This window comes from Tachypleus tridentatus, chromosome 13 (genome assembly GCF_004210375.1).
Source record: "Tachypleus tridentatus isolate NWPU-2018 chromosome 13, ASM421037v1, whole genome shotgun sequence".
NCBI lineage: Eukaryota > Metazoa > Arthropoda > Merostomata > Xiphosura > Limulidae > Tachypleus > Tachypleus tridentatus.
In genome coordinates, this window is record NC_134837.1 from 211,295,518 (window position 1) to 211,323,058 (window position 27,541).

General features: G+C 36.2%; 1 protein-coding gene and 1 long non-coding RNA gene across 5 annotated transcripts in view; one reads left to right on the plus strand and one right to left on the minus strand.

Annotated features, from left to right (window-relative positions):
• Positions 1-20,871, minus strand: part of LOC143239429 (uncharacterized) — a 35,466-nt gene extending 14,595 nt beyond the window's left edge. The window contains exons 1-2 of the long non-coding RNA XR_013021177.1: positions 20,542-20,871; positions 14,777-14,939 (exon numbers count right to left, since the gene is read on the minus strand). This is a non-coding gene — a long non-coding RNA (uncharacterized LOC143239429). The remainder of the gene's footprint in view (positions 1-14,776; positions 14,940-20,541) is intronic.
• Positions 111-27,541, plus strand: LOC143239427 (chitinase-3-like protein 1). 4 transcript variants are annotated; one of them, XM_076480461.1, is made up of 10 exons: positions 111-248; positions 1,197-1,386; positions 12,081-12,189; positions 13,695-13,883; positions 14,721-14,974; positions 15,491-15,594; positions 20,215-20,338; positions 25,491-25,676; positions 26,706-26,831; positions 27,301-27,541. In XM_076480461.1, exons 2-10 carry the CDS (start codon positions 1,330-1,332, stop codon positions 27,451-27,453), a joined length of 1,302 nt encoding a protein of 433 aa, XP_076336576.1. In that variant the 5' UTR covers positions 111-248; positions 1,197-1,329; the 3' UTR covers positions 27,454-27,541. The 4 variants fall into 4 exon arrangements, with proteins under 4 accessions (XP_076336576.1, XP_076336577.1, XP_076336575.1 ...); XM_076480462.1 differs by lacking the exon at positions 111-248 and adding an exon at positions 2,648-2,678 and having other exon boundaries at positions 1,020-1,386; XM_076480460.1 differs by lacking the exon at positions 111-248 and having other exon boundaries at positions 1,020-1,386.

A 27,541-nucleotide genomic window follows, 5' to 3' on the forward strand; every position in this document is an offset into this window, starting at 1 on the left:
AAGAACGTTAAGATTTAATTAACAGAAGAAAAATTTATGAGGGTGCTTCGGTGCCTGGGCTTGCGCATGCATTTGGACACCACTGCCAAAGTTATCAACATTGAATAACAGGAGCGTAAATTCTAGGGCTATCAGAAAACCATCGCTGTTCTTGTCAAGGTAAAGTTGCTCGATGCGTTATCTCGGCGCTGCTCCGAGCGAATGGATCCACACCTGCGCGCTGTAACTACTGTTTCAAAAGTACCGAGGTGAGCACTAACAGCCACGCATTTACGACTTGGGTTACGTATATATTAGGTCAAGTCTGTAATAGATCTAAAGAAATATTTTCTTCTTGTAAACTTTATAATTAGCCTTGAATCGGTTGCAACACAAAGAAACCACAGTAGTGAGAAAACAAACGAAACAACATGTTGACAGCTTTAAGACAGACAACTAGATAGATAAGTGGCTAGAAAGACAACTAGAAAAATAAATGTATAGGTTGATAGACTAACAGAGAAACAGATATATAAGTAGACAAATAGACAGACATACAAATCGATAGATATATAGACCGACAGACAATTAGATATACAGGTAGATAGATAGACAAAAAGACAAATAGGTATATAGGCGGACAGACAGGCACATATACAAATAGATACATAGGTACATATACAAAGAAACAGATTATATGAGTAGAAAGATAGACAGACATGCAAATAGATAGATGTGTAGACAGAGAGACATACAAATAAATATATAGTTAGATAGGTAGACAAATAGATATAGAGGTAGACAGACAGACACATATACAAATAGACAAATTGGTAGATAGATCATCAGATAGACAAACACACAAATAGATAGACAGGCAGATCATCAGATAGACAAGTGAATAGACAGACAGATGGATAGGTAGACAGACAGATAGACGGATAGATGCTAAACCTTTCAGGTAACTCCTGGCTTGATTTACCGTGACAGACTGGTGTAATTACGCGTTGTTTAGTGGATTAGAAACCAGATTTTATTCAATTAGAAACTGCCTTGTACGTTATCTCTATGCAGGAATGCCGCTTGTGTTGACATAAAAGAAGCACTGCTCCCGTCAGGTCCGCACGGGTTTTAATACTATGTACACCTAAGCCGCTCCATTACGTTGTACCTGATTATCACCACAGTAAATTAACTATACCAAAATTTATTCATAGCCTCTATGCCTACATATGGCCCAAACAGGATACCTAGACGGAAGAGGCGCTACGAAAATTAATGGCCCACCCGTAGTGTCTTAGCACCTCTTCTAATCAGCGCCACACAGCTTCGGCAAAAATATAGCGTTGAATGGACAGAAAAATCACGATCCCTGCGTCTTCAGGAGAAAATTGTGCGTTTCATCATGTAAGTCTCAAACAAAGAATGGTTCTTTTGTCTCTATTTTTATTATTTTTTTTAGGGGATAGAGCGAGACTGGTTCAGGCCTTTAAGAAATCAACAGGCCCTGAACCTTCTTTGATATACAAATTTAATTTATTTTTTAAAAGATTCCCATTATTCATTTTTATCCTTCCTTTCTTACGGAATTTTTTAGTTCATTTTTTTTTTTTGTCCTTTGAATTTCGCGCAAAGCCACACGAGGGCCATCTGCGCTAGCCGTTACTAATTTGGCAGTGTAAGATTAGAAGGAAGGCAGCTAGTCATCACCACCCACCGCCAACTGTTGGGCTACTTTTTTACCAACGAATAGTGGGATTGGTCGTGCCATTATAACGTCCCCACGGCTGAAAGGACGAGTGTGTTTGGTACGACGGGAATTCGCAGGAAAAAAAACATATACAATCAAACAAGGGAATAGAAGCAAAATATACCACTAATAAAAAAATATTGCACCAGTGATAAAAGTAACTGAAGTGGTAAGATTACTAAGCTCTATTATTTATTGGTCAGCCAAGACCACTGGTCAACTAGGCTATGAAATTTTGTTATTGCTATTTTGTTGGGTTTTTTTTGCAGTTACTAAAGACATATTTAGTGCGACAAAACTGTGTTATTCACTCCAGGATTGTATTACATTGTATTGTATTACATACAGAAAATTCAGGTTCGTGATAAAACAAAATGTAACTACAGGAGGGAGAGCGTCAATCAACACATAAATACAACACCAATGAGTATTGTTGTTGTATAACTTTAGTTTCTGTTACGTATAGTTATCAGTTTTGTTATAGTTATTATTACACTTAACTGGCGTGGCGTGGACAGGTTAAAACGCTCGACTCGTAATCTGAGGGTGGCGGGTTCGAATCTCCGTCGCACCAAACATGCTCGCCCTTTCAGCCATTGGGGGCGTTATATATTGCGGTCAATCCCACTATACGTTGGTAAAAGGGTAGCCCAAGAGTTGGCGGTGGGTGGTGATGACTAGCTGCCTTCCCTCTAGTCTTACACTGCTAAATTAGTAACAGTTAGCGCAGATGGCCCTCGTGTGGCTTTGCGCGAAATTCAAAAACAAAAAAACAGTATACTTAACTATATATAATGTCAGTCAATAGTACAGCTATCCAAATGTTTACGGTTCTTAATAAAGCAATACGGTGGTATATAGAGTTAAGAAAAATATGTTATTGTTTGTTAATAATAAAGCATTATTTCTAATTTATAGGACTTTTTACTAAAGTCTTCGGCTTCACCAGGTAACTATTATCTGACGCATTCTGTTTACGTAAACGAGAATTTCGGTGAGGCCACTTGTCCTAACAACGGATGTGAACTAATGTGGGATAACCAAATAATTTTCGTTATTTATTTTACGTTACTATTACTTATCGTTTTGCATATGTTTAAATCATAATTTTACTCACTATTAACTGGTATGGTTTGCATTCGTTAATAGACATTTTCGTTATGGTAAATTCAAAAAACACTGGTTAAGGGCAGTATCAGTTCTATTAGACAAACTTCTACAAGTGATAGAGGTATCGTGAGATTATAGAACGGACTAGGAAGGGTCAAAGGTTGAGGAGGGGACACTATATAAATTTTTGAAAGTGTAGGTCTCTTTTGGCACAAGTAAACTTCCCCGGTAACAATAAACCTTCGTCAAATCTTTACTGAAGTTTGAAATGAAAATCAAAACACGCCGAGTTTATCTGAACAGTTCTATAGCAGAAAAAAATCTTATTTTTCCACATCAAACGTCATTTCTTCAAGCGGTAAAGAATTATTATTTTTTGAAATCCATCATAAACAAATATTTGTTCACCTAATATTTATTCAAAAAATATTGTACAAAATATCAAATACTTAATACACTTCATTATGATAATATTAGTCGTTCAAAGAATTAATTTTTTTAATATTATTAATTATTTAAAAATGCTTCTACTAAAGTTTTCCTTTCCGTTATTCACTGTTAATATTTAGGCCCTGCCTTTCGTAACACTGCATAATATATTCTACATCTCCCTACGCTTCTGCGAGCCTGTAGTGACGTAAGCCTGTTATATCCAAATATGGTTTGTTGTGGAATAACCAATATCGTATCGCCAATCGCACTAAACGATTTTTAAAAGGTGAAGAAAGATATCCTAATTCTAAATATTGTTTCTTAAAGTGTTATTTCTTCTTCATTAGGGGCTCTTGAGACTTTTTTTTATTTTTAATTAAATCTTTGGTCAACATTTGATTACCCTCTTACGGTAAAAATGGTTGCGTTTAAACTCGTCCATCTTTCAACCGATATAAAAATATCACAGAAACATACGAAGCGGTAATAATTAATTAGCACATCCTTCATGCTTCCTTAACCTTTTTTTATTTCAAGGACTAGATCACCTCAGTTTTAATCTGGAGACAGTTCAAGTTAACTGGAAAGTCCAAGACTTGAACCAACATGTTTGTTTGTTGTTAAATGCAAGTATACGAGGGCTGTTCAAAAAATACGCGGACTAACGTCATAAAACAAAATGTACTTTATTTAGAAGTTACAGGTCTGGGACCCCTTCAAAGCACTCTCCTCCCCAACGCACACACTTATCCCAACGGTGTTTCCACTTGTTGAAACAGTCCTGGTACGCTTCTTTTGTAATGTCCTCCAGCTCCTTCGTCGCATTTGCCTTAATCTCGGGAATCGTCTCAAATCTTCTTCCTTTCAAGGGTCTTTTGCGTTTGGGGAACAAGAAAAAATCGCATGGAGCAAGGTCAGGTGAGTAGGGGGGTGGGAAAGAACAGTGATCGAGTGTTTGGCCAAAAACTCACGAGTTCTGAGGCACAAATTTCGCAGCAACGCGGTGCATCTTCAATTTTTCGGTCAAAATCTCGTAACAAGATCCAACTGATATCCCACACTCTTCAGCAAGCTCCCTGACAGTCAGACATCGATTTGCCCGCACCAGGGTGTTGATTTTGTCGACGTGTGGGTCGTCAGTTGATGTGGAAGGACGTCCAGGACGCTCATCATCTTCAATGGACTGTCGACCATCCTTAAAACGTTCATGCCACTTGAAACATGCCGTACGATTCATAGCAACATCACCGTAAGCCGTATTAAGCATAGCAAAAGTTTCAGTCGCAGATTTTCCAAGTTTAACACAAAATTTCACAGCAAGTCGTTGCTCCTTCAGGTCATTCATTCTGAAATCCGCCAAACGAAAAAATCGCACTTCACTTAAAACCGCGTAGCTAATACACAAATGAAAATATCTGCAATCGGGAAATGGCGTCGTAATCAGCTGATCTGTGCGAACCTAACGACACCAAGCGGATTCCCCTGGAACCAACTGGAGCCGCGCAATTCAAACAGTCCGCGTATTTTTTGAACAGCCCTCGTACACAACGGGTTATCTGTATTATGCCTACTGCAGATATCGAATCCCGATTTTTTTGCGACATAAGCCCCCAGGCTTACCGCTGATCTAGTAGGGGGGTTCTGAATATTAAAGGAAAATTTAAGAAACCAAAGTACAATAAAAAAGAATTTTGTCTAATTAATAGTTTTACTGGAAAACTGTTCAATATTAACATCAGTATGGGAGGAAACGTAAAATAAATTCCGTAATTAGAATACAAAATAAAATAAAAAGTTTCTTGTGTTTATTGAACAGATAAGAAGACATAATGTTCTATACCAAATTAGTCATGTTAGTCTAGAATGTGTATAATACAACGCGGTGTTCAGAGAGACTAGGTGCGAGAAAAGTTTTGATAGGTCATTTGTTTGAATGTTAGGGTTAGGTGTTACTGGACTTTCCACAGATCGAATGGACCAAGAAGTGAGTTGTGTGTTTGTTGGTAAATAATTGTTTTAAACAGGTGAGTTTTCTGTTTATAGACGTTTTAGATGGTGATTTAGAAACACTACAAACAGAACTTACTCATATGTATAGCGGAACTAAAGTAAAACTTCGAAACACGGGATATGACTTAGCTGATGGAGTTACTGGGGGCGTAACTGAAATACAACAAGCATATATCATTCAAAAAGTTGCCATTTTAATAAGGCCTTGTCAGAAAACGTAGCCTTGTATGTTTATCACACGAAGTATTTGCATATTTACTCCACTAAAGATTGTTATTTCAAGTATGTCATGTTAGTTACTTAGTCGACCTTCCTGTAATTATGGGGTTAAATATTCTATATAGATACACTGAGTGTGACCGGATGTCCAGAGCTGGGAAATGAAAGTAGGTCGTTCTTACATTTATTCTGGTCAGTGTGGTTCCACCTTGTTTACTCCTGGACAGAGAGGTCACAAGGTCAAAAGCCTTTAAGCTCGAATATGGCATATATAAAATCAAATTTAGGTTAAAGAGACAATTTTAGGTTTTGACATAATCTCGCTCACACAGTGTTTGGAGAGGATAAGGTAAAGTAAACTCATTATTTTCTGGTTCTAGTCTTTCTGTTCACTTCTGAGTGTCATCTTATGTTAAAGAGACAATTTTAGGTTTTGACATAATCTCGCTCACAGAGTGTTTGGAGAGGATAAGGTAAAGTAAACTCATTATTTTCTGGTTCTAGTCTTGCTGTTCACTTCTGAGTGTCATCTTATCTTGTTATTGATGTCTTATGGTTTTTCACAAGACTTTTATTATTATTATTATTCATGTAGATAGAGCATATAGCAGAAACTACTTTAATTATGAAACTAAAAGTCTGACTAACCTACACGTAATTAAATATGTAGTAGTGCTAAAACTAGCTGTCTGGTAATCTTTATCAGTTTGTTTTTAAGCACAAAGGTACACAACTATGTCCACCACTGGAGCCCCTACCTACCAGTGGCACATTAATATGTTTACGGACTTATACTACTAAAAACCGAGTTTCGATAGCCCTTTGTGTAACTTTGCGCATGATAACAAAATAAACAAAGGGACTTAACATTATCGGACTTTAATGTTACTGTTGAGCCACTAGAGAGAGGGTGGGTAGACTCACTGTTGAGACACTGGCGGAAAGGAGGGTAAGGAAACTGAAGAGAGTGGGGCATATAATAGCCTTACTACAACTTAAATAATGTAATCAACAGCTCATAATGAAATAAATTTATGTTAATCCTAAATTTTTACCTTCCATTATTAAACTTAGATTTTCAGCTTTCAACTTTATACAGTATAGATTTTGTTTGCAGTACAGATTTTTGTTTGAGTTTGTTCTTTTAGAGCAAAACTACACAATATACTGCTCAACACCCCACCTCCAGTGGCACAGCAGTATGTGTGTCTGTTTCGACACTGATAGTAAGCAAACTTGAAACAAACAAATGCAATATGCTACCTGCGCTTTGTATGTCGAAGGAAAATCCACCTATCCCCAATTTTAATGCTATAAAGTCCGTAAACTTTCAGGAGACATGCCCAGTAACCTTTACTATGAACGTAAAATGTCCCTCAGCAGGATAGCGATAAAAGTCTACGGACTTGCAACACAAAAATTCAGGGTTTGATTCCTCGCGGTAGATACACAGATAGTTCAATAGTTTTATTATAAAACAAACATGAAATTGCCGCAAAAGAAATAATATTTACAACTTTTGTCCATTATTTGAGAGCATCCAATATTTTAGCGCCATCTATCAAAACATATTATCATTTTTCTCAACAAAATGTTCCAAATATATTAATATTCGGCCTTTTAAAATTCTTTTCAACTGTAGTTAACAATCAATAAAAAAAAACAATTTTTGAAAAGCTTAAAGAAAAAAAATGGTTTTGGTAGTGCCCTCTACCGGTGTTGAAAAATATTATTATATTTTATTGATATAGACGAATTTCTTGTCCCTCACAAGTGTATAAGTTGTTTTACGCAAAGTAAACTTATTGTTGAGTTTATTATGAGTGTCATACAATTTGTCTATACTTTTGTCTCTTTCTCTGTGTAAGTTGTCGCTACTGTTGTAATCTTAACAAAATAGAAGGCTAATCATTCAATAGGCGTATTTTTATAGCAAATACAAGAAAAAAGAATCCTGTCTAGAATAATTAGAATTCAGCTTGACTCCCAAGTTGGTAATTTACGTTGAAAATTTTGGGTAAAACATATGCATTTATATAACCTATCTGAAGATACCCATCAGATAACCGCATAACCAGCTTTGTACAAAGTAAGAATTGGCTCATTAAGGTGATTAATTACTTGTATCTTTAAATTAAAAGTCCTCAGTAAAGCAGAAATATGTCCTATTTCAGAGTGAGTGTGTTGTTGTTGTTTTTTTATCTCACTTCTTACGCAACAAGTTGCCGTGCCAAAATTTACGGTAATAGAGCCAACTAGTTATGGGTGAAACATGCTACCACACGCACATGTAGCGAATCATGTTTATAGTAAAATGTGTATATAATTTATCAATCACTATTGCTGTCAGTAATATACATTAATCACTTATACAGCGTTAGTGGATTGCATGAGAGGACAGGCTCTCCCTATTGGCACAGCGGAATATCTGTGGACTTACAACGCAAGAAACTGGGTTTCAATACCCGTGGTTAGCACAACACAGATAGTCCATTCCGTACGTGGTTGTTAACCACAAGTAAATATTATAACAGTTGGGGAAAATGAAAGAAAATTTCAGATTTGAGATTTTTAAATTTTCAATCTATAAATAAATTTGTTATCTTCTCGCCAAAATGTGTAATATCAGGGAAGGAAAAACGAGCTTATGAATTATATAATGCTTAATCTATTTTTGATTCACTGTTCCCATTCCGCAACAGAGTAGGTTCGCCGAAAACCCGGTTCATAAAATTCTGCTTATAGGAATAAACCAAAGTACAATAGGCCTCTTATTTCTCTCCAGCCTCTTCAGTTGGCACAGCAGTATGTCTACGGACTTACAACCAGAGTTAGTGAGACGAGGTTGAACACAGATGTAAGACACTAAGAGAAGTTTATTATATTTATTGTTTGTTTGTTTCTCGTAAACTACACAAAACGGCTATCAGCAGCATTCACGTTTATCTAACCGAAGAGTGGAATTTGATTGTCACTCTTATAACTAATATTCGTAGAGGCCTCAGCCAAGTAATTGGAGAGCAAAAACGCGGCCTCGAAATGCGGATTGCAATTTTTGTGGCAACTTGATGCAAACTGTGCACCATTATTTTACGTCAGGTACTAGAAAAGACAAAGACATTTTATCACATGTCATAATCGTTCAAATGCAGAATAAATTCACCATAAAAAAAAATGCAATGTCAGAAATCGGGTCGATACCTGTGGTGGGAAGAGCACAGATAGCTCTTTGTGCTTCACTAGAAACAAACAAAACCTCTTATAAGTAGCGAAATACAAGCAGTTTATTATTAAATTATTTATTCATTAAATCTTTCAGAGTGTAGATTAGATTGTAACAAAACTTCAGATTTTATACAATTTCTCTAAGAACTGCAGTGAATTTTCTTCTATGATTTTTATTAATGCGCAATGGCATTTAATACGCAGTTCAATATTTTCGTTTTTCACTAGTGTTTGTTTGTTTGTTTGAAGTTAAGCACAAAGCTACACAATGGGATATCTGCTCTGCCCACGACGGGTATGTTTGTTTTTGAATTTCGCACAAAGCTATTCGAGGGCTATCTGTGCTAGCCGTCCCTAATTTAGCAGTGTAAGACTAGAGGGAAGGCAGCTAGTCATCACCACCCACCGCCAACTCTTGGGCTACTTTTTCACCTACAACTAGTGGGATTAACCTTCACATTGTGACGCTCTCACGGCTGAAAGGGCGAGCATGTTTGATGGAACGGGTATTTGAACCTGCGGTTCTCAGATTGTGAGTCAAGCGTCCTAACTACCTGGTCATGTGTCGGGACATTAAAAGTATCTGAACGGCTTTTCTGTCTTGACAATACGTCAGCACATAACTCTTACTGTAGTCGGATGTGTATTAATATTTCACTTATTAGTAGGAAAGGTTTCTCACGATCCAAGACAACAGTTTTCCTAAACAATTCATTTCCTCTGGATCACCTATTGACTCCTGACTACACATATTAAGAGCTCTGTATTTCTTGACGCAGTCGAGCTGAGGTGTGATAATTTGAAGTGCAAGTGGCGCTTAAAATTGACCCCTTCTTTTTAGAGTTACATTAGAGATATTTCGACGCGAAATCCTCCTTGTTACGCCACCGTAAAAGCATTCAGAGCACGAACTTTTAACGTTTCCAAGTATACGTATTTCTCAGTCGTATTGAAAAAACAAGGAAATGTATGATTCATGCAAGATAAAAACTGTTTAGCTTACTATCGAATACCAGTCGCACACTGGAAGTAGTGAAAACAAGTTATACATTAAAGCAGGGGTTCCCAACCTTTTGGCACTCGCGACTTGAAAATGTAATTGATGAAATAAAATTAATGTTATCCCAAGCTACTTCTAACAAGGCTACGCGACTCCCCTGCCAAGGCTTTGCGACCCCCTTGCCAAGGCTCACCGGTTGGGAACCCCTGCATTAAAGTCAACCAATAACACGCCAGTTCATTGCAGTTGATCGAGGAACTATATTTGGAAGTGCTAAACAAGATATTTAACGTGGATCTATGCTTACAAAAGCGACCTAAAACCGTGTTCTCATTGAACGACGGAAATATGACTAATTCCAAAAAAGTTCATACGATGTTTTTTTTTCGGCCAGGTGGCAGAGAATTTCAATTGGTTGCAGATCATATCGTAAGAAGTCCGGGACTTATTGTGGTTACAGCTTACTAATGCATCTGTAACGGAAAGTTAAACGTCTGAAGAGCCGAGAATAATGTCAGGGTAACGTGATGACACCATTTAATCCGGAGAAAGTACCGATTTGTACCTGCGAGTTACCGATAAGGTATGTTTCCGTGAAATCAGAGCGTCAAGCCACACGCACAAGCGTTCATGTCCTATTCCTTTGCGTGACACGAGTACAAAAGGAAAATCATTCACGCATTACTAATGGTGGACTTGTAAGCTGCGAGTCGCGGGACCTAAACCTGTCGTCGAACGTCATTGTCCTTTTAGCTGCGAGGGTGATATACTTTGAAGTCAATCCCACTCTTCGTTGATGAAACGAGATAAGCCAGTGAGATGGCGGAGAATGTTACTTACTAGTTGTCTTTCCTCTGGTCTGTCACTTCGAAATTAGGGAAGGCTAGTGCAGATAGCCGTTTTATAACTTTGCCCGAAATTCAACAACCCAAACCCACGAACTGCGGTGTCTTTCGCTTGCTCAAACCAGTCTCATGATGTGTTGTCCGCACAAATTATGCGAATTTCAAAAGTATGTATAAGAAACAAAGTAAAACAGGGAGAGATAATACTCGTTTAAAAATATTGGCAAAAGTACCTTGCGAAAGAAATTATTCCACACATCAATAACGATGGCCACAGTGTAAAATACCATTGTGACGAACGAATGGGCGGTAAGACCAAGACTGTCCTCTATTTATCGTCACCATAAATTTGGAACAACAATTTATATCAAGATGTGAGGCCTAGACTATCCTCTGTGTAACGTTGTCATTGATTTTAAAACAATAACATATACCAAGGGTCAAGGCAAATAATGCCGTTGTGATAAACAAAAGGGCTATAAGGCCTAGGTTGTCCTCTGTGTATCGTCATTATAAAAGGCACACTTTTTATTTTCACTCATATTTCCTGTTATTGCACGTTTATAAGGGACATTTTTCAGCTGTTTTCGAATCGTAGCTGTGCTATTTCAATATTTTATAAATCGAACGTTGTTTGTCCAATCTGAGATCTACTTTTTTTCGGCTGATATTAAACTAATCTAAAATAGTTTGTTTGTTTGTTTGTTTTGAATTTCGCGCAAAGCTTCACTAGGGCTATCTGAGATAGCCGTCCCTAATTTAGCAGTGTAAGACTAGAAGGAAGGTAGTTAGTCATCACCACCTCTTGGACTACTCTTTTACTAATGAATAATGTGATTTACCGTTACATTGTAACTTCCCCGACGGCTCAAAGGGTGAGCATGTTTGGTGTGACGGGGGTTCGAACCCACGATCTTCATGTTACGAAGTGAGCGCCTGAATCACCTGACCATGCCGGGCCCTATTTGAAATATCTATTTATGTTATTGTTCCAACAGAAGATGGCATAACAGTCACAGAAATAATACCTTTGGACAAATAAATTTCATAAACGTAAGTGATACTAAGACTGTGAAATTTAACGTTTACCCCCCCTTCCCCTTTCGCTAGCTCGGCGATTCGCAATCTGACGGTCGCGGGTTCTAATTCTTAAAACACCAAATATACTTGACCTTTCAGACGTGGAAACGTTATAATCCGACGACCACTTCCACTATTGAATGGTAAAAAGAGTATCTCAAGAGTTGGAGGCAGGTGGCGATGACTTGTTGCCTTCCCTCTAGCATTACACTGTTAAATTAGGGTGGTGGCTAACGAGGATAACCCTTGTGTAGCTTTGCACAAAATTCAAAACAGATAAACAAACAACACCCCAGCCCTTCCTTTCCCTAAACTATATATCATAATATTAATTTTGTTTTTACTCAGAACTTTTGACGTTCTGTGATAGAAGTTTAGGATTCATTTGTTTTTTTTACTTAAAGAAATAAAAGAAATATCTTTTTATAAGGTCTCAGGTTTTATCGAAATGCGTGGAAACATACATATAACAACGATCCTTGTCTTGACACTGGCAACGTTCTCAACATTTATCCTTTCCACTACTTCTTCTTTCACAAGTAAGTTTCTAAGTTATTTACTTTTCTAAGTATGTTTATATTCAGTTGAGTTTCTGTGGACAGGTACTAACCCGTGCTAGGTTCTTGGAAAACGTTTCGGTTTTCATATCGAAAGACACTCGAAAAGAAAAACGCATCATAAATCGTATTATTTGGCTTGGCGTGGCCAGGTAGTTAGGGCCCTCGACTTCTAATCTGAGGGTCGCGGGTTCGAATCTCCGTCACACCAAACATGCTCGCCCTTTGAGCCGTGAGGTTGTTATAATAATAGTGACAATCAATTCCATTATTTATTTGATAAAGGAGTAGCCAAAGAATGGTGATGATTACTTGCCCTCACTCTAGTCTCACACTGCTAAATTAAGAACGCCCAGCGAAGATAGCTCTCGTGTAATTTTGCGTGAAATTCAAAAATAAATAAACCTAAACTGCATTAATAGAAAAATACGTCAGATTCACCTTATATTTTCACTCAAAGTTGGTTTGTATTTCCCAGTACAATAGACCCGATATTGTCATTTTCAGCCTAAATAGCACCTTCCGCGATAAGTGAAATAAGTGGCTGGGTTAGATGGTTTTGAGGTCAAGGTTTAGCCATTCCTAATTTTGTACTACTTACCAGAGGGAAAAAATATCCAGTCAAGCAGCATTCATTGCCAGAAGAGCTACGTTTAAGCGCTGATTGTTACTTTTATAACACTAAACACAGCTAAAAGTGCGTGTGTGTTCGGCGGCATTGCCGGTAGCAGTACGCCACGTTGACCACTAGGCCACATCGATTTTATAACTGATATAAAGACTAAATTAAATTACTGTTTTTAAAACATTTTCCTTAATGAAGTCAGATAAATCTGGCCGTGGTTACTTGTTAATTTGCCATTTAGGCTTAGTTAAGGAGCAGAATTAATTATAACATTTTTGGTAATTTGCTACTGTCATGGATAGACGCCCTCTATAAACAGAAACAATGATTTAATATTTGGTCTCAAAAACACGAATATTCAGTGTTTCACATTTCGTTTTTCTCGTATTTTATAAACAAATTATATTGCCAAATTTCCTCTTAATGCGTCACAGTGTTCTTCTAAAATCTAAATGTTGACAGAAAAAACTAAATAAATTGAGCATTTCTTTAAAATCTCCGCTAACCCTATTTTACAAAAATAAAAAAAACTTTCTTTATTACTTGTTTAAGTCCGGTTTAACGCCCACTTGTTGCATCTTCTGATCCTTAAACTAAATTTGTCTTATTTTTCAATTAATAAGTTATCAGCCCATCGTAAAACTGTAGTATTCAATATTGAAATCTTTCATCAACAGATGGCAGCACATACATATTATATCCTCGTTTTGATATTTCAAAACTTATTAAACGAACAATAAAAGGTTAGAACTTGAAACAAAGAAAATTAAGTATAAACAGAAAGTTATAAACAGAACAAATTATTTTACGATTCAACTTTTATTCAGTATTGTTAAATTGTGTGTGCTTTTCTAATCAACAGATTCAACTGGAAGTATTTTCTGTGTTTTCGGAAGTAGTGCAGTTTATAGACCAGGAGACGGGAAATTTACTGTAGAAGATATCAATCCGCTACTCTGCACTCATCTAATATTTCTACACGCGGCACTGTCCAATGGGGGCGCTCTGGTGGTCAGTATTGACACCGATCACGATTCTGACCCTGAAACAGGTAAGCAGATGACACTATTATGGACACATAAAATCATGATGCCATATGAATGGCAAATAAAACTTTGGTACAGTATTATAGACAGGTGAGATTACTGTAGCGGATTGGGCACAGATAAGTCTATGATACTGTATTATGTGCAGGTAATGTAATCTTTGCGTTGCTCTGCTTAGAGCTTATTGGTTTTTTGAAATCGTTGTATGGAGGTCCGGTCCATTACGTAGATTATCGGAATTGCTAGCCTTCTGTATAAAACAGCCCATTACTATAATAATTCGTGTAACCACACTCGTTGAAATGTAGCCCATCATAGAGCTGACCTGTAGGGGTTAGACAGTACTCGTTCGTGATGAAAAGAAACCCTCTTGAAGTAATAAAACTTTAGTTAAAATAAAGTACAGAACAAAATTTTGACCTTCTTAGGTCATTTTCGGGTCATTCTTCAGTTAACCTGAAGTTAAGTTTTAATACGCACTCCACCCGTCTTGAGAATGTATTTAGACAATATTCAATTATTTAAATGATTCTTAGGCTTATCTTAGTTAAAGTGTTCTCCAGCATAGAGCTCACCTTTAGTGGTTAAATTGTGTCAGGCACTTCTCTTATATTGTGATGTCGTTTAGTTAAAGTTCCACACACCACATGGTTGATCTTGCAGACAGACAACACTCTACTGTTGTTTCTTGTTTCGTAGTGTTTATACAGCAGTCAGTTACTGAAGTAACTGTCAAGACCTGTTTTGTTTAAAGTGTAACCAATATATAAATTCTAGTTATTTTATAACTGAAAAGAACGACTTTGGTTTTATTATACAATTAATTAATATTACATATATAGGCATGTATGCAAGCTTCAATCGTCTGAAAAGAATCAATCCCAGTCTTAAAACATACCTTGCCGTCGGAGGCAGTGAAGACTCCGCCGTATTTTCACACACTGCTGCCGACGTACGACTCCGGAAAGGCTTAGCTCGTAGTGCTGCAGAATTCATCAGGAAACACGGGTTTGACGGAATTGCGCTGGGATGGTTTTACCCTGTTCTTAAGAGCCAATATCCTGCCGACAGAGAGAACTTCATCAGGTTACTCAAGGTGAGAGCCCTTGACGGTTTCAATCTTTAAACAAACTGAACACGTGAAAATCAAAAGTTTGAACCAAAAAAATTAAATGTTATGAACCATATCCTAACTCTTGCAAGTGTAGTTTTTCAAGTAAAATTTAGATTAAATAGATGTTTTCACTACTCAAATTTTAAGGTTACACACACACACATATTGGAAGTTGAAGAGCTGATTTAAAAAAAAATGGGTAAAAGATGCCATCTAGTGGAGAATAATTCGAAGTTTTTCTGAAGGAGGATTTAGGTCGAATATACTGAACGACTCTCCTAATGTTTTCAGCTACTGGTACATATTCTCTAGTGTCAAAGGTACGAAAGTTATCAGTGTTTGGTTAGCTTCAAATGTACGAACTGAAGCAACTGGCATGTGTGGGAAATAATTGAAGTATGTTCATAATAGTGTTTTACGTACGAATTTAGTTAATTTAGTGTAACAGTTCTTTCTTCTACTATTGAAGGTAATTCACTAAGCCTATGTGGTTTTCAGGAAATGAGGAAAACTATGACCGCGTACGGACAAGATCTGGCAATATTTGTTTCCGGAACGAAAAGTGAAATTGACAAATGCTATAAAGCCGATGACGTAGCAGAGTGCGTAATCTTTCACCTATTATATAATCGGAATTGAAAACTATATGTATATTAAGCCGATACCTTACAAACAATATATGTGCCTTGTAGTATTTTATTGTCCTTGTACAGGTTATATTTAAATTTATTCATAGATGACGCCACTTTGATAATATTTTTTTCATATATAATTTGTTACTGTTTCTTTAGAGTTGTATTATTTAAGAATATACTTAAACATTATTTATAGCCAATATTAATTAAGATGATCTCTTATGGACGCTATAAAATAATATTTTCCGGATTTATACGTAGGTGACTTTGATATGATTTTATGTCTCGACGGACTTTTAAGTTACGTATTTGTTTTACTTGAATGTATGATATTTGTGCCTTTGTAGATCAATATTAAACTTGAAGAGCATCTAACGGAAATTTTTACGCCTTTTGATTGAGGAGACATCGCAAGCTAAACACGAGACCTCTGTGGGTGCAGTGATGGCTTTATTTTTTTCAGAGCAATATCCGTCACCAGAACTTACTAGATAGAGAAGTAAAAAATATATTAGGGTATATTTGCATGATACAATACGTTATATGTTGTTTTGGAGCTCTGAAAATACATATTTGAACTAATGCAAGGGTATATATGTATATATTATACGATTACTACCAAAGTTTCTAGGGGAGAACAACATGAATACCAAATACAATTGATCAAGCATAAATCTACACATTAGAAAGCTTCTACTTTGCTGATTTCTAGCATAGTAAGTCCGCAAATATGCCGCTAGGTGGCTCCAAGATAGAAAACCAAATCCATACTGGTAAATAAATAAGCCGTCCAGTAAACCTTTACACACACTGTAGGAAATGCGTTACAAAACAATAATATATTTGATCGTATTTGCTGATCTGAAATTCTAAGGTTTCGTCCATAAAGAGGTAAAATCAGTGATGTCGAGAAAACCCACTTGTAGAGAAAAATATTTATGTAAACACAACTCGTTTGGGTTCAGCAAACAAAATCTTTTTCAGGTTCATAGAGGTAAGCAAACAAAGTTTCGCACAAAGACCTTCTTCGGTCATCGTCAGGTTCACAAAGAAAGAGGTAACTGACCGGAAGCTGACCACATGTTTGAAGGGGTTGTGTAACTGAGTGTCGGAATGTAGAGGGCGGTATTAGATGTTTGAATATATAATTTTATTTATTTTATTATATTAATATAGGTATAAAGGCGTTCCTTTATATTGGTTTATTTTGGGTTTGAGTTGTTGTATAAGTAAGGCTTCTTTAATTTTGCGTTTGTTTATGTTTGTTTCTTTATTTAGTATTTGAGTGTTTTCTATAATCTTGTTGTGTTTATTTGACTTGCAGTGTTCGAAAACGTGTGAAGGTGACTTTTTATGTTCTTTGAATCTGGTTTCCATTTTTCTGCTTGTTTCTCCAATATAGAAGTCGTGGCAGTTATCACATTGTATTTTATAAATAATGTTGGTGTGGTGTTTGTCAGTGTAGTTTTTACATAGTATAGACCTTAGTTTTGTGTCTGGTTTTTGAATAAATTTGGTATTAACTGGAATGCCATATTTTGTTACTAGTTTTTGCCAAATGTTGGTTATTTTTCTGCTGAAGTCGGGAATATATGGTATGCAGCAGTATATGGTTGAGATTTTTTGATTCGTAAGATATATTTACTTTTGTTGGTTGATTTTGCTTTTGTCTAGTGTGTGTGCGTATAATGTTTTCTACGGTTTGTGGAGGAAACTTATTGATGTTGATGAAGTATTGTTTTATTTTGTCTAATTCATCGTTAATTTTATCTGGTGAGCATAGTTTTATGGCTGTGTTTATTTGGTTTCTCAGTATGTTGAGTTTTTGTTTTGTTTCTTGTGCTGAGTTCCAAGGAATGTATAGTCCAGTATGGGTGATCTTTTGGTAGATTTCAGTTTTAAAATGTGTGTCGGTTCTTGTAATTTTGAGGTTAAGAAATGATATTTGATTACTTTTTTCCTGTTCACATGTGAAGTTGATGTTGGGATGTATAGAGTTAATGTGATTGAAAAAATTGTGTTCTGAAGATGTGAATCCCAGTAGAGTGGTGGATGTAATCCTGTGTTAATTGCTTGTGTTTCAACTTGTGTCATAAAAAATATTGGCTAGAACTGGTGATACTGGGTTGCCCATGCTTAGGCCATTTGTTTGTATATAGTTGTGGTTGTTGAACATGAAGTTTGTCTTCATCGTGGTGAATTCTATGAGGGTTGCTAATTGGTTGCTGGGAATTTCTGTAGATGGGTTAGGATTTCGGATATAGAGTTCTAAGGCTATCTTACAGGCTTCAGTGGTTGGAACTTCTGTAAAGAGAGATATAACATCGAAACTGGCCATTAAGGCTTTATGATTAAGTTGATTTAGATTAGACTTGAAATTAAAAGAGTCTTTGATGAATGAGCTGGCTGATGTTACATATTAGGAGAATGCCCATGCAATGTATTTACCAAGATTGTAATTAAACGATTCATATGTGGACATTATTGGTTGTAACGGACAATCTGGTTTATGAGGTTTGGGGATGCCGTATATTTGTGGTGTGCGTGAGTCGGTTTTACGTAGGTAGGAATAAAGTGTTTGCGAAATTGTGTTGGCTTTTTTTCATTTATAGAATTATTTTCTTCAGTTGCGTTTCGTGTGTCTTTGTTAGACTTGTGTGTATTGGTTTAAATTTGTTAGTGTCTGATAGGATGTTATTCATTTTTTGGATGTATTCATTCGTATTCATTATGACTATAGCGTTACCTTTATCTGCTTTTAGAATTTTTATATTTTTGTCTTGTTTTAGGTTTTTAATGGAATTAATGTCTCTTTTTGTAAGATTGTTTTTTAGTTTTCTGTTTTGTGAAATTATGTTGATGGTTTTGTGAAAAAATTATTTGAAAGAATCGTTTAAGATGTTGTTTTTCAAACATCTAGGCACGCCCTTTACATTCTGACACTTAGTTACACAACCCCTTTCAAACATATGGTCAGCTATCGGTCAGTTACCTCTTCCTTTCTTTGTGAACCTGACAATGACCGAAGAAGGTCGAAATTTTGTTCGCTCCTCTACGTAAAACATTTTCTCAACCCAAACGAGCCGTTTTTATATATAAAGCGATGAAATATAAATATTATCCTTGTATACCTCGACGTCTAACCCTTGTTGTTCAGGAAATCACCAGTTATTACCAGTATAAACTTAATTTAACAGCATAGACTTCCGAGTTTCATGTTACTGTTACCAATCCTAGTGTTATTATGTGCTATATTGGACTGTACATAACGCTGCGTTTCATGTTACTATTACCAATCCTAGTGTTATTATGTGCTATATTGGACTGTACATAACGCTGAGTTTCATGTTACTATTACCAATCCTAGTGTTATTATGTGCTGTATCCGACTGTACATAACGCTGAGTTTCGTGTTACTATTACCAATTCTAGTGTTATTATGTGCTGTATTGGACTGTACATAATGCTGAGTTTCATGTTACTATTACCAATTCTAGTGTTATTATGTGCTGTATCGGACTGTACATAATGCTGAGTTTCATGTTACTATTACCAATTCTAGTGTTATTATGTGCTGTATTGGACTGTACATAATGCTGAGTTTCATGTTACTATTACCAATTCTAGTGTTATTATGTGCTGTATCGGACTGTACATAATGCTGAGTTTCATGTTACTATTACCAATTCTAGTGTTATTATGTGCTGTATTGGACTGTACATAATGCTGAGTTTCATGTTACTATTACCAATTCTAGTGTTATTATGTGCTGTATCGGACTGTACATAATGCTGAGTTTCATGTTACTATTACCAATTCTAGTGTTATTATGTGCTGTATCCGACTGTACATAATGCTGAGTTTCATGTTACTATTACCAATTCTAGTGTTATTATGTGCTGTATTGGACTGTACATAATGCTGAGTTTCATGTTACTATTACCAATTCTAGTGTTATTATGTGCTGTATCGGACTGTACATAACGCTGTTGCTCAGCACTATCCCAAAAATAGGTGAAATATATCTACTGCCTTCTCTTTTACTTGAGTAATTGGGGAACTTTGTACGTATGTGCCTCTAATTGCGAAAACAGTTCTTGGGACTTAATTAACCGCACCACGATCTAAAAACTCTTTGTTTTTCACTTTATAAAGAACTATAGTTTTCGAATCATACTGCCACCTATTGGGCACTTATTACATCCCACTGTCAGCTCGACTGTATCTTCAAAACTAGAATTATTAATAAATTAGCCAAATCAATCTGTCCTCTTGATGCAACAGCGGGAAGTTAGTAACCTGTGAATACATGTTAATTGACCTGTAGTTTCCATGTTGCTTATAACTCCTTACTCTTATCTTGTATTGATATAATAAAAAATACTGATGAGTAAATCGTTATTACGTTGTTATAAAGAATGATAACAGTGTTACAACCTAGAACATAACAAGTTATTTCCAATGAAAAGAGTCATATTAGAATAGCATTTTCCTCGATTTAAATACATGTATTTATATTAAACCGCATTTAATTATATTTTCAAACTTGAATGAAAATTACATTTAATTTTTTTTTCTTTTACACAGGTTTGTAGACTACGTTCTTGTGTTAACTATGGATTATCATGGGCCTTGGGAACGTAAAACAGGCCACTACGCGCCCCTTTATTGTCACATGGAACACACACTTCCTAATCGACGTCTCTGTGTGGTGAGTATCTACCCTAATCTCATAATGTACCACATAACAACATAAGAGATTTTTTTTAATAGTCTTAAAACTATTCTAAGAGTTGTTATAAGTATGTTTAAATGGAACAAAAACAAACTAAAAAATCAGACATAGAGGAGTTTATTATTTGAAACAAATAAAAGAACCGACTTATTATATCTATATTTTACATATCAGCTTACAATCGGGAAATGTCTGACGTAGGTAGACCCATGACCGAAAGGTTGGAATAACATCTATTGGCAGCTTCTAAAATGTCCGAACTTGTAATATGGCCATTATTCGTAGCCCTCACAATCCGCAATGTAGAACCAAGAATGAGATAATTTATTATATATTTTAAAACATGCGAAAAAAATACATCCAACTAGTGAAAATATTAAAGAAAATTTCACGCATCCAGCCGTCCAATCCCATATCATGTCACAGACAGACACGTTATTGTTATATGTATTTTAGTTCTTGCAAATAAGTTTTAAAGTGATGAAGAACGAGATAAAATATTAGAAACCACGAACGATGTTATACGGTTTTATAAAATTATATATTTCACAATTACCCTATACGTGATACATTCACTGCCAACGATTGTCTTTCGCGTCATACCAGTACTCATTAGGCTGGTTTGTGGTCTGGTTTTGAATTTCGCGCAAAGCTACGCGAGAGATATTTGTCCTAGCTGTCCCTAATTTAGTAGTGTATGACTAGAGGGAAGGCAGCTAGTCATCATCACCCACCGCCAACTCTTGGGCTACTATTTTACCAACGAATAGTGGAATTGATCGTCGCATTATAACGTCCCCACTGCTAAAAGGGCGAGCATGTCTGTTGTGACAGGGATTCGAACCAGCGACCCTCAAATTACGAGTCGAGTGCCTAAACTACCTGAGACTGGTTGTGACACCAGAGACTGAGGCATGGTCCACGTGATTTATATATCATAAATTTTCAACTGTTAGCAACTGTTAAGGTGTGAATCAAGTTTAGGAAGTGAATTATAATTAAGATCTATTTAATGTAAGTCACTTACAAGTCAGAAAGAATTAATAACACAATATTTTTTATTGTACATATTTTTCATTTACTTTATTTATCTTCACTGTTGTTCACTAGAACTAACGAACTAACAATCCGGTCTTTTTGTTCTCGGAGTGAGTCATGCAACCACAACTGGAGAATAGAGTTATAGGCCTAACTTTAATATACATTTTGTAAACTAATATCGGTTAACTACAAAGATAAATCTCACCTTAAAGGAGAATTATTGGTCGGCGTAAATTAGGGATCATTACTTTAAATCTTAAATGGCTATAAAAAAAAAAAGACAACAAAGCAACACAGCGAGTAAAATTTAGAAATAAGAACTGTGCTAGATGTTGTTAACCCCTTGTTTTCTAGTTTATATGATCTTTTATTAAACACAACGTTCTATAGGAACAAAATAAGATTGCTGTTTCCTTTAACATTGCACGTAGAGTTTTAAAAAGCGGCTTGAAAATGACGTACTGAAAATATGAAATCTACTGAGGCGAGACCAGAACAAGTACAATTGTCACTTTGTTTTTTAAAAGGGAAGAACTTTCTATGATAAATCTGATGCATAATTTTATCAAGGTTTGATAAAGATGAAGTCAAACTCTTTTTAGATGCCCAACAAGGCGCAAACCAGATGAGGGCTATCTGCGCTGGCTGTCCTTAATTAAGCAGTGGAAGTATGTGTGTGTTTCCTTATAGCAAAGCCACATTGGACTAACTGCTGAGTCTACTGAGGGGAATCGAATCCCCGATTTTAGAGTTGTAAGTCGTAGATTTACCGCTGTACCAGGACAAGCATGTTTGGTGTGACAGGAATGACTGTATAAGTTGAAATTGTATGGCCAGGTGGTTAAGGCACCGGACTCGTTATCTGAGGGTCGCGGATTCGAATCCTCGTCTTACCAAATATGCTCGCTCTTTCAGCCGTGACAGCGTTATAATGTTACGTTCAATCCCACTATTCGTTGGTAAAAGAGTTGATAAAGAGTTGGCGGTGGGTGGTGATGACTAGCTGCCTTCCCTCTAGTCTTACACTGCAAAATTTGGGACGACTAGCGCAGATAGCCCTCGTGTAGCTTTGTGCAAAATTCAAACCAAACTATACAAGTTATTTTGAGTAAAAACACACATACACACCTGTTTTGTATAAGAGGATGTGCTTTTGGTATATTTATTTTTCGAAGCACGTCAGAGCTATGTTCAGACAATGTCTCTGTATATGATGTAGAATCATGATTTTTGACGTTTCAGAAGTTATAGGGCATGTTATATTATACTGTCCAGAAATAGTGTAAAGAAAAGGACTTCGCTAGAACAGTAGCTACCTCCAGTGTACTATATCCAGAATCCTGAAATGTCTTTGGACTACAGAAAAGGTTTTTTCCAGGAACGTCTACTGGTAGACGCGAAAACCTATTGCTGGAGATGACCGTGTTTGTATCAGGTTAACAGGTCAAGGTTGAAAGTGGTATTACCACACATTACGACAGGAATGGCATAAACATGTTCATTTTAGGGTATTCAAAAGAAAAGTGATTGGGAGACTGACTAAACAAGATTATTTTGCAGGAAGAACTGTCTACAAACCGGTATTAGCTCAGAATTCAACACCATCACCATTTTATTCAGTCAAAACAGCATTCCAACTTGCAGATGAGTCCCAGCTTTTTAAAACTGACAGAAGGATTCATATTCGCGTTTCCCAGAGAACAGATTAGAGAGGGACCATTCTCACATGGAAAACACAAGGGTGGTGCAGTACATGTTTGGGTAGCTATACATTATGGTAGAAAAACTTTTCTTCATATCGTCCAAGAAAACGTCAATGGTACTTTCTGCAGGCATTATACGGAGACAGTGTTCTGTCAAATGTTAGATCTTTGTGTTTTAAGATGACAATATCACTGCCCATACTGTGTATATTGTATAAGATCATCTAGACCAGGAAGATGTTACAAGATTTCTATGGTCAGCAAAATCTCGTTATTGCAAACCTATTGAAAACTCTTGGGTAGGACTAAGCCTGAAAGTTACTAATCACGACCTTAAACCAGCTACTTTAAGTGAATTGCAGCACCTTCTAGTGGTAACTTGGGATGAATTCACAGTAGATTACATCAATAACCTTATCGACAGCATGGCATGTTATTTTGCGGAGGTTATTAGTGTACGTGGATGACCGACCAAGTACTGAATGTTTAATATGAATGGATATAAGGTTAAGAGCACTATTTATAATAATTTGATATTATATTTTGTAATTATGTATGTTTTGGTAAAGTTTTGTTATAATAGGTGAAATACTGAATTACACGTATTTCTAAAGGTGTCTGATAAATTTGTTCGCTACTTCAACAAATCATTGATGATATCTATAGAACCTGTCTCATTATACATATTATACGTGTGAATGTTTAATATAATAGTTTGACAGCACTAACTGTATTTGTATCCATTTTACTAATAATCTTATTTGTTACAAAATATGGAAACATTTTGGCCAAGACTGTATTTCCAACCCAAAGGACACCTTAAATGCCACAAGAGTACATATATAACCGTCCTTAGTTTATGACTATTGATCCTAGGGAAGGCAGCCAACTAGCACCATCCGCTACCACAAAGTCTGTGTCCATTCCCTGGATCCTAATAATGGAACTGACTGTTACTCTTTAATTTACTCACGACTGAAATTAAGAAAGTGGTCAGCACTATAACAAGGCGAATATTAAACCTTCATAGCCTCCTGCCCGGCATTGCCAGGTGGGTTAAGGCGTTCGACTCGTAATCTGAGGGTCGCAGGTTCCGATCCCGGTCACACCAAACATGCTCGCCCCTTTCAGCCGTGGTGGCGTTATAAAGTAAGGGTCAATCCCACTGTTCGTTGGTAAAAGAGTAACCCAAGAGTTGGCGGTGGGTGGTGATGACAAGCTGCCTTCCCTTTACTCTTACACTCCTAAATTAGGGACGGCTAGCGCAGATAGCCTTCGAGTAGCTTTGCCCGAAATTCAAAAACAAACAAAGCCCCCTAGTGGCATAACAGTAGGTCTGCACACTCACACTGCTAGAATCCGGGTCTTGATACCCGTGGTGGACAGAGTAGAGATAGTCCATTGTGTAGCTTTGTGCTAAATTCCAAACAAACTTAATCCTTCAAATTCACAGTTCTGCTCGCTAACCAGTAGGCCACGCGAGATATTGAATAGTGTAATTACACTTAATGTATTTAAATAATTTCGGAAAATCGTCTGATTTTACCTGTTTTAATTTTACGGAAAATAACATTCAAATAATTCTTGTTTCATTAAGCCTTTCACATCAGTTTCCGTTTCCAGATGTTCCTCGTGAATAAGTTCTGTAAGAATCCTGTTCATTAATTTATATTCGTGCTCATATTCTCAATCACCACGACGTTTTGCGTGTTAAGGCGTGCGACTCTGTAATCTGAGGGTCGCAAGTTTGCATCCCCGTCGCGCCAAACATGCTCGCCCTTTCAGCCGTGGGGGCGTTATAAGTTATGGTCAATCCCACTATTTGTTGGTAAAAGAGTAGCCCAAGAGTTGGCGGTGGGTGGTGATGACTAGCTGCCTTCCCTCTAGTCTTACACTGCTAAATTAGGGACGGCTAGCACAGATCGCCCTCGAGTAGCTTTGTGCGAAATTCAAAAACAAATAAACAAACAAACAGACGTTTTGCGCGCCATCTGTTATTAAGCCTTGAAGCTAATACAGTTAATGTTGTTGTTTCTTTAATGCACAAAACTACAAAATGGACAATCTGCAACCTCTTCGTTGCAAGGAATCGAACCCTAGATTTTAGGTTTGTAATTTCGTAACGTTACTGTTGACCAACCAGATAACAGTTATAGTTCATTCCTTAGTGAAATACTTAATTTAATTTGTAAGCCTAGGAGGCCCAAGGTTTAACTTTATTATAATTTAAAATATCTTCGTGAAGCGAAACCTTGAGTCGGATTTTATAAAATCTCAATCGGAAGACATCGATTTAATCCCAAAAACGTTCCTATCGTCTTATGTCAGTCTTATAACCCTTAGTACTGTTTGTTTCTCAGCTCTTTATTGTATTATACTTTCAGGATTATTCCATAACCTACTGGATAAAGAAAGGCGTTCCTTCACATAAGTTGGTAATGGCTATAGGTACCTATGGTCGATCCTACAAATTAGTTGATCCATTAGAACACGGGATTGAAGCCGAAGCAGAAGGACCGTATATTGGAGGACATTACACGAGTAACCCCGGGTTTCTGGGGATGAATGAGGTGAGTTTACGAACTCGAGATTAGATCCAATGACACGGCACATGTTCAGTCAGGTAGATATATCAAGCATAACATTATATAAAAGATCGTGTATCCCAAACCTTTTTTTTTCTAGCCTGATGTCCACATTTTCAGAGAGAAATAGAAGACCGAATTTAGCCAAGTTTGATGATTTAGTTCTCAGATGGACATTTATCACCAATTTTGTTGTCTTCTGTTTCTTTATTTGGGGGTCATATATATATTTCTTCACGAGGTATCAGATTCTTTCTGGTTAAATAAAATTAATGGGAACGTATCACACTCAGGAAGTTTTGAGTCAATTACGTCAGTGCTTATTAGGTAGGAAAATAAAGACATAAAAAGAATCTCGAGCGAGGCACGCACATTTAGCTAATTCCAAAACATGTTCTATGAAGTGAACATTGTTTATTTGTTTTTCTCAAAACAATAAGTTGAATTTTTATCACAATCATTATTAGATACAAGCTATTAAAAGCTATCAGGGATGTGTTAGGCTTAGGAAATAATCTGTCTAGTACGAGCATTCTTAAAAATATTCTGTTTAATTTTTCTATCTGTTTATGAATTATTTTGGTTCTAGATACAGTAGAAAAAATATATTAACCCTTTTTTTGCCGTACTTCTAAAATATATGTATATCATTGAACGTATACTTTAAGAGATGGTAATACATAATTAGAGTATCCATTCTTCTATGTGAAAAATAAAATACATTGTATGTACTTATATATATTATATAAGTGCAAGTATGCTGTATATATAGATATATACACCTGCAGTTTTGGAAGACCAGTTTACATGTTTTCAAGGCTTAACAGCTCATCTTATGCTTGTACTTCCCTATTAATATACATATATATACATGTGTGTGTTTATAGAGTAATTAACTTTAAATAAATGTTGAAAAAAAAAGAATACAAGATGTTCTATCAAATATAATAACCACAGTAAGGTAACTTTGAATCGTCAAATGAAATATATATTGTTTATTATTGTTGTTTTAAGATGTGTGAGGTACTTTTAACTGTACCTGGGGCTCAAATTGGAGAAGAAAGTGGTCACGTAGTACCGTATGTTCATCTATATGACCACTGGGTCAGTTTCGACGATGAATTGAGCGTTTACTACAAGGTACGTCTTATGGTTTATATGCTTCAAATCTGCCATCTAGTGGATTAATAAGAAACCTTAGAAGTATTTATACGCATAACATAAATATATATATGATTTTCCTTATCATAAGAACGATTTCAAATTATTTTTATATCAGTTTTTAATTGTTATTATTATTGTAGTTTCTATTTAGCTTGATAGATTGCAATAACTTCTATGTTATTGACTTTATGCACATGAAACTTTGTAGAAGATATGTTTTAACACTGAAAAGACTATAAACTATCTTGAGAATCGACACAAATGTTTTAAGGATAGGGGAGGAACCATAAAAAATGTTGACACAGAATAATAAAATTAGCAGTAAAAGAAAATCAAAACTGCGTAAAACTATTACAGTTATGAAAATTCTAAGCACATAAATATTTATCCGTCGCCCATTGTGTAGAAACAATAGTAAGAATAATTTGATTTTTCAAATTTATAGGTACAATACAGCATACAGCAACAACTTGCAGGTGTATTCCTCTGGACCATGGACACAGACGACTGGAGAAACAAGTGTAGTTACGGTTCCTTTCCGCTGCACGTCGCTGCTAAGGGAGCCATGACAGGAGAATTAATTCTTGATGGATTATGAGAAAGAGGGGGAGGGAAGAATCCTTTCCATCTTTCTGATATGATATGTACAGTATTTTTCTATTTATATAAATACAAGATTTGTGTGG

Excerpts from the sequence above, each read along its gene's own strand:
- LOC143239427 (XM_076480461.1), top strand. The coding sequence starts at position 1,330 with ATGGACAGAAAAATCACGATCCCTGCGTCTTCAGGAGAAAATTGTGCG. Across the intron at positions 14,975-15,490 it reads ACTTCATCAGGTTACTCAAG|GAAATGAGGAAAACTATGAC; the intron begins GTGAGAGCCCTT and ends TGTGGTTTTCAG. Across the intron at positions 20,339-25,490 it reads CTAATCGACGTCTCTGTGTG|GATTATTCCATAACCTACTG; the intron begins GTGAGTATCTAC and ends TTATACTTTCAG.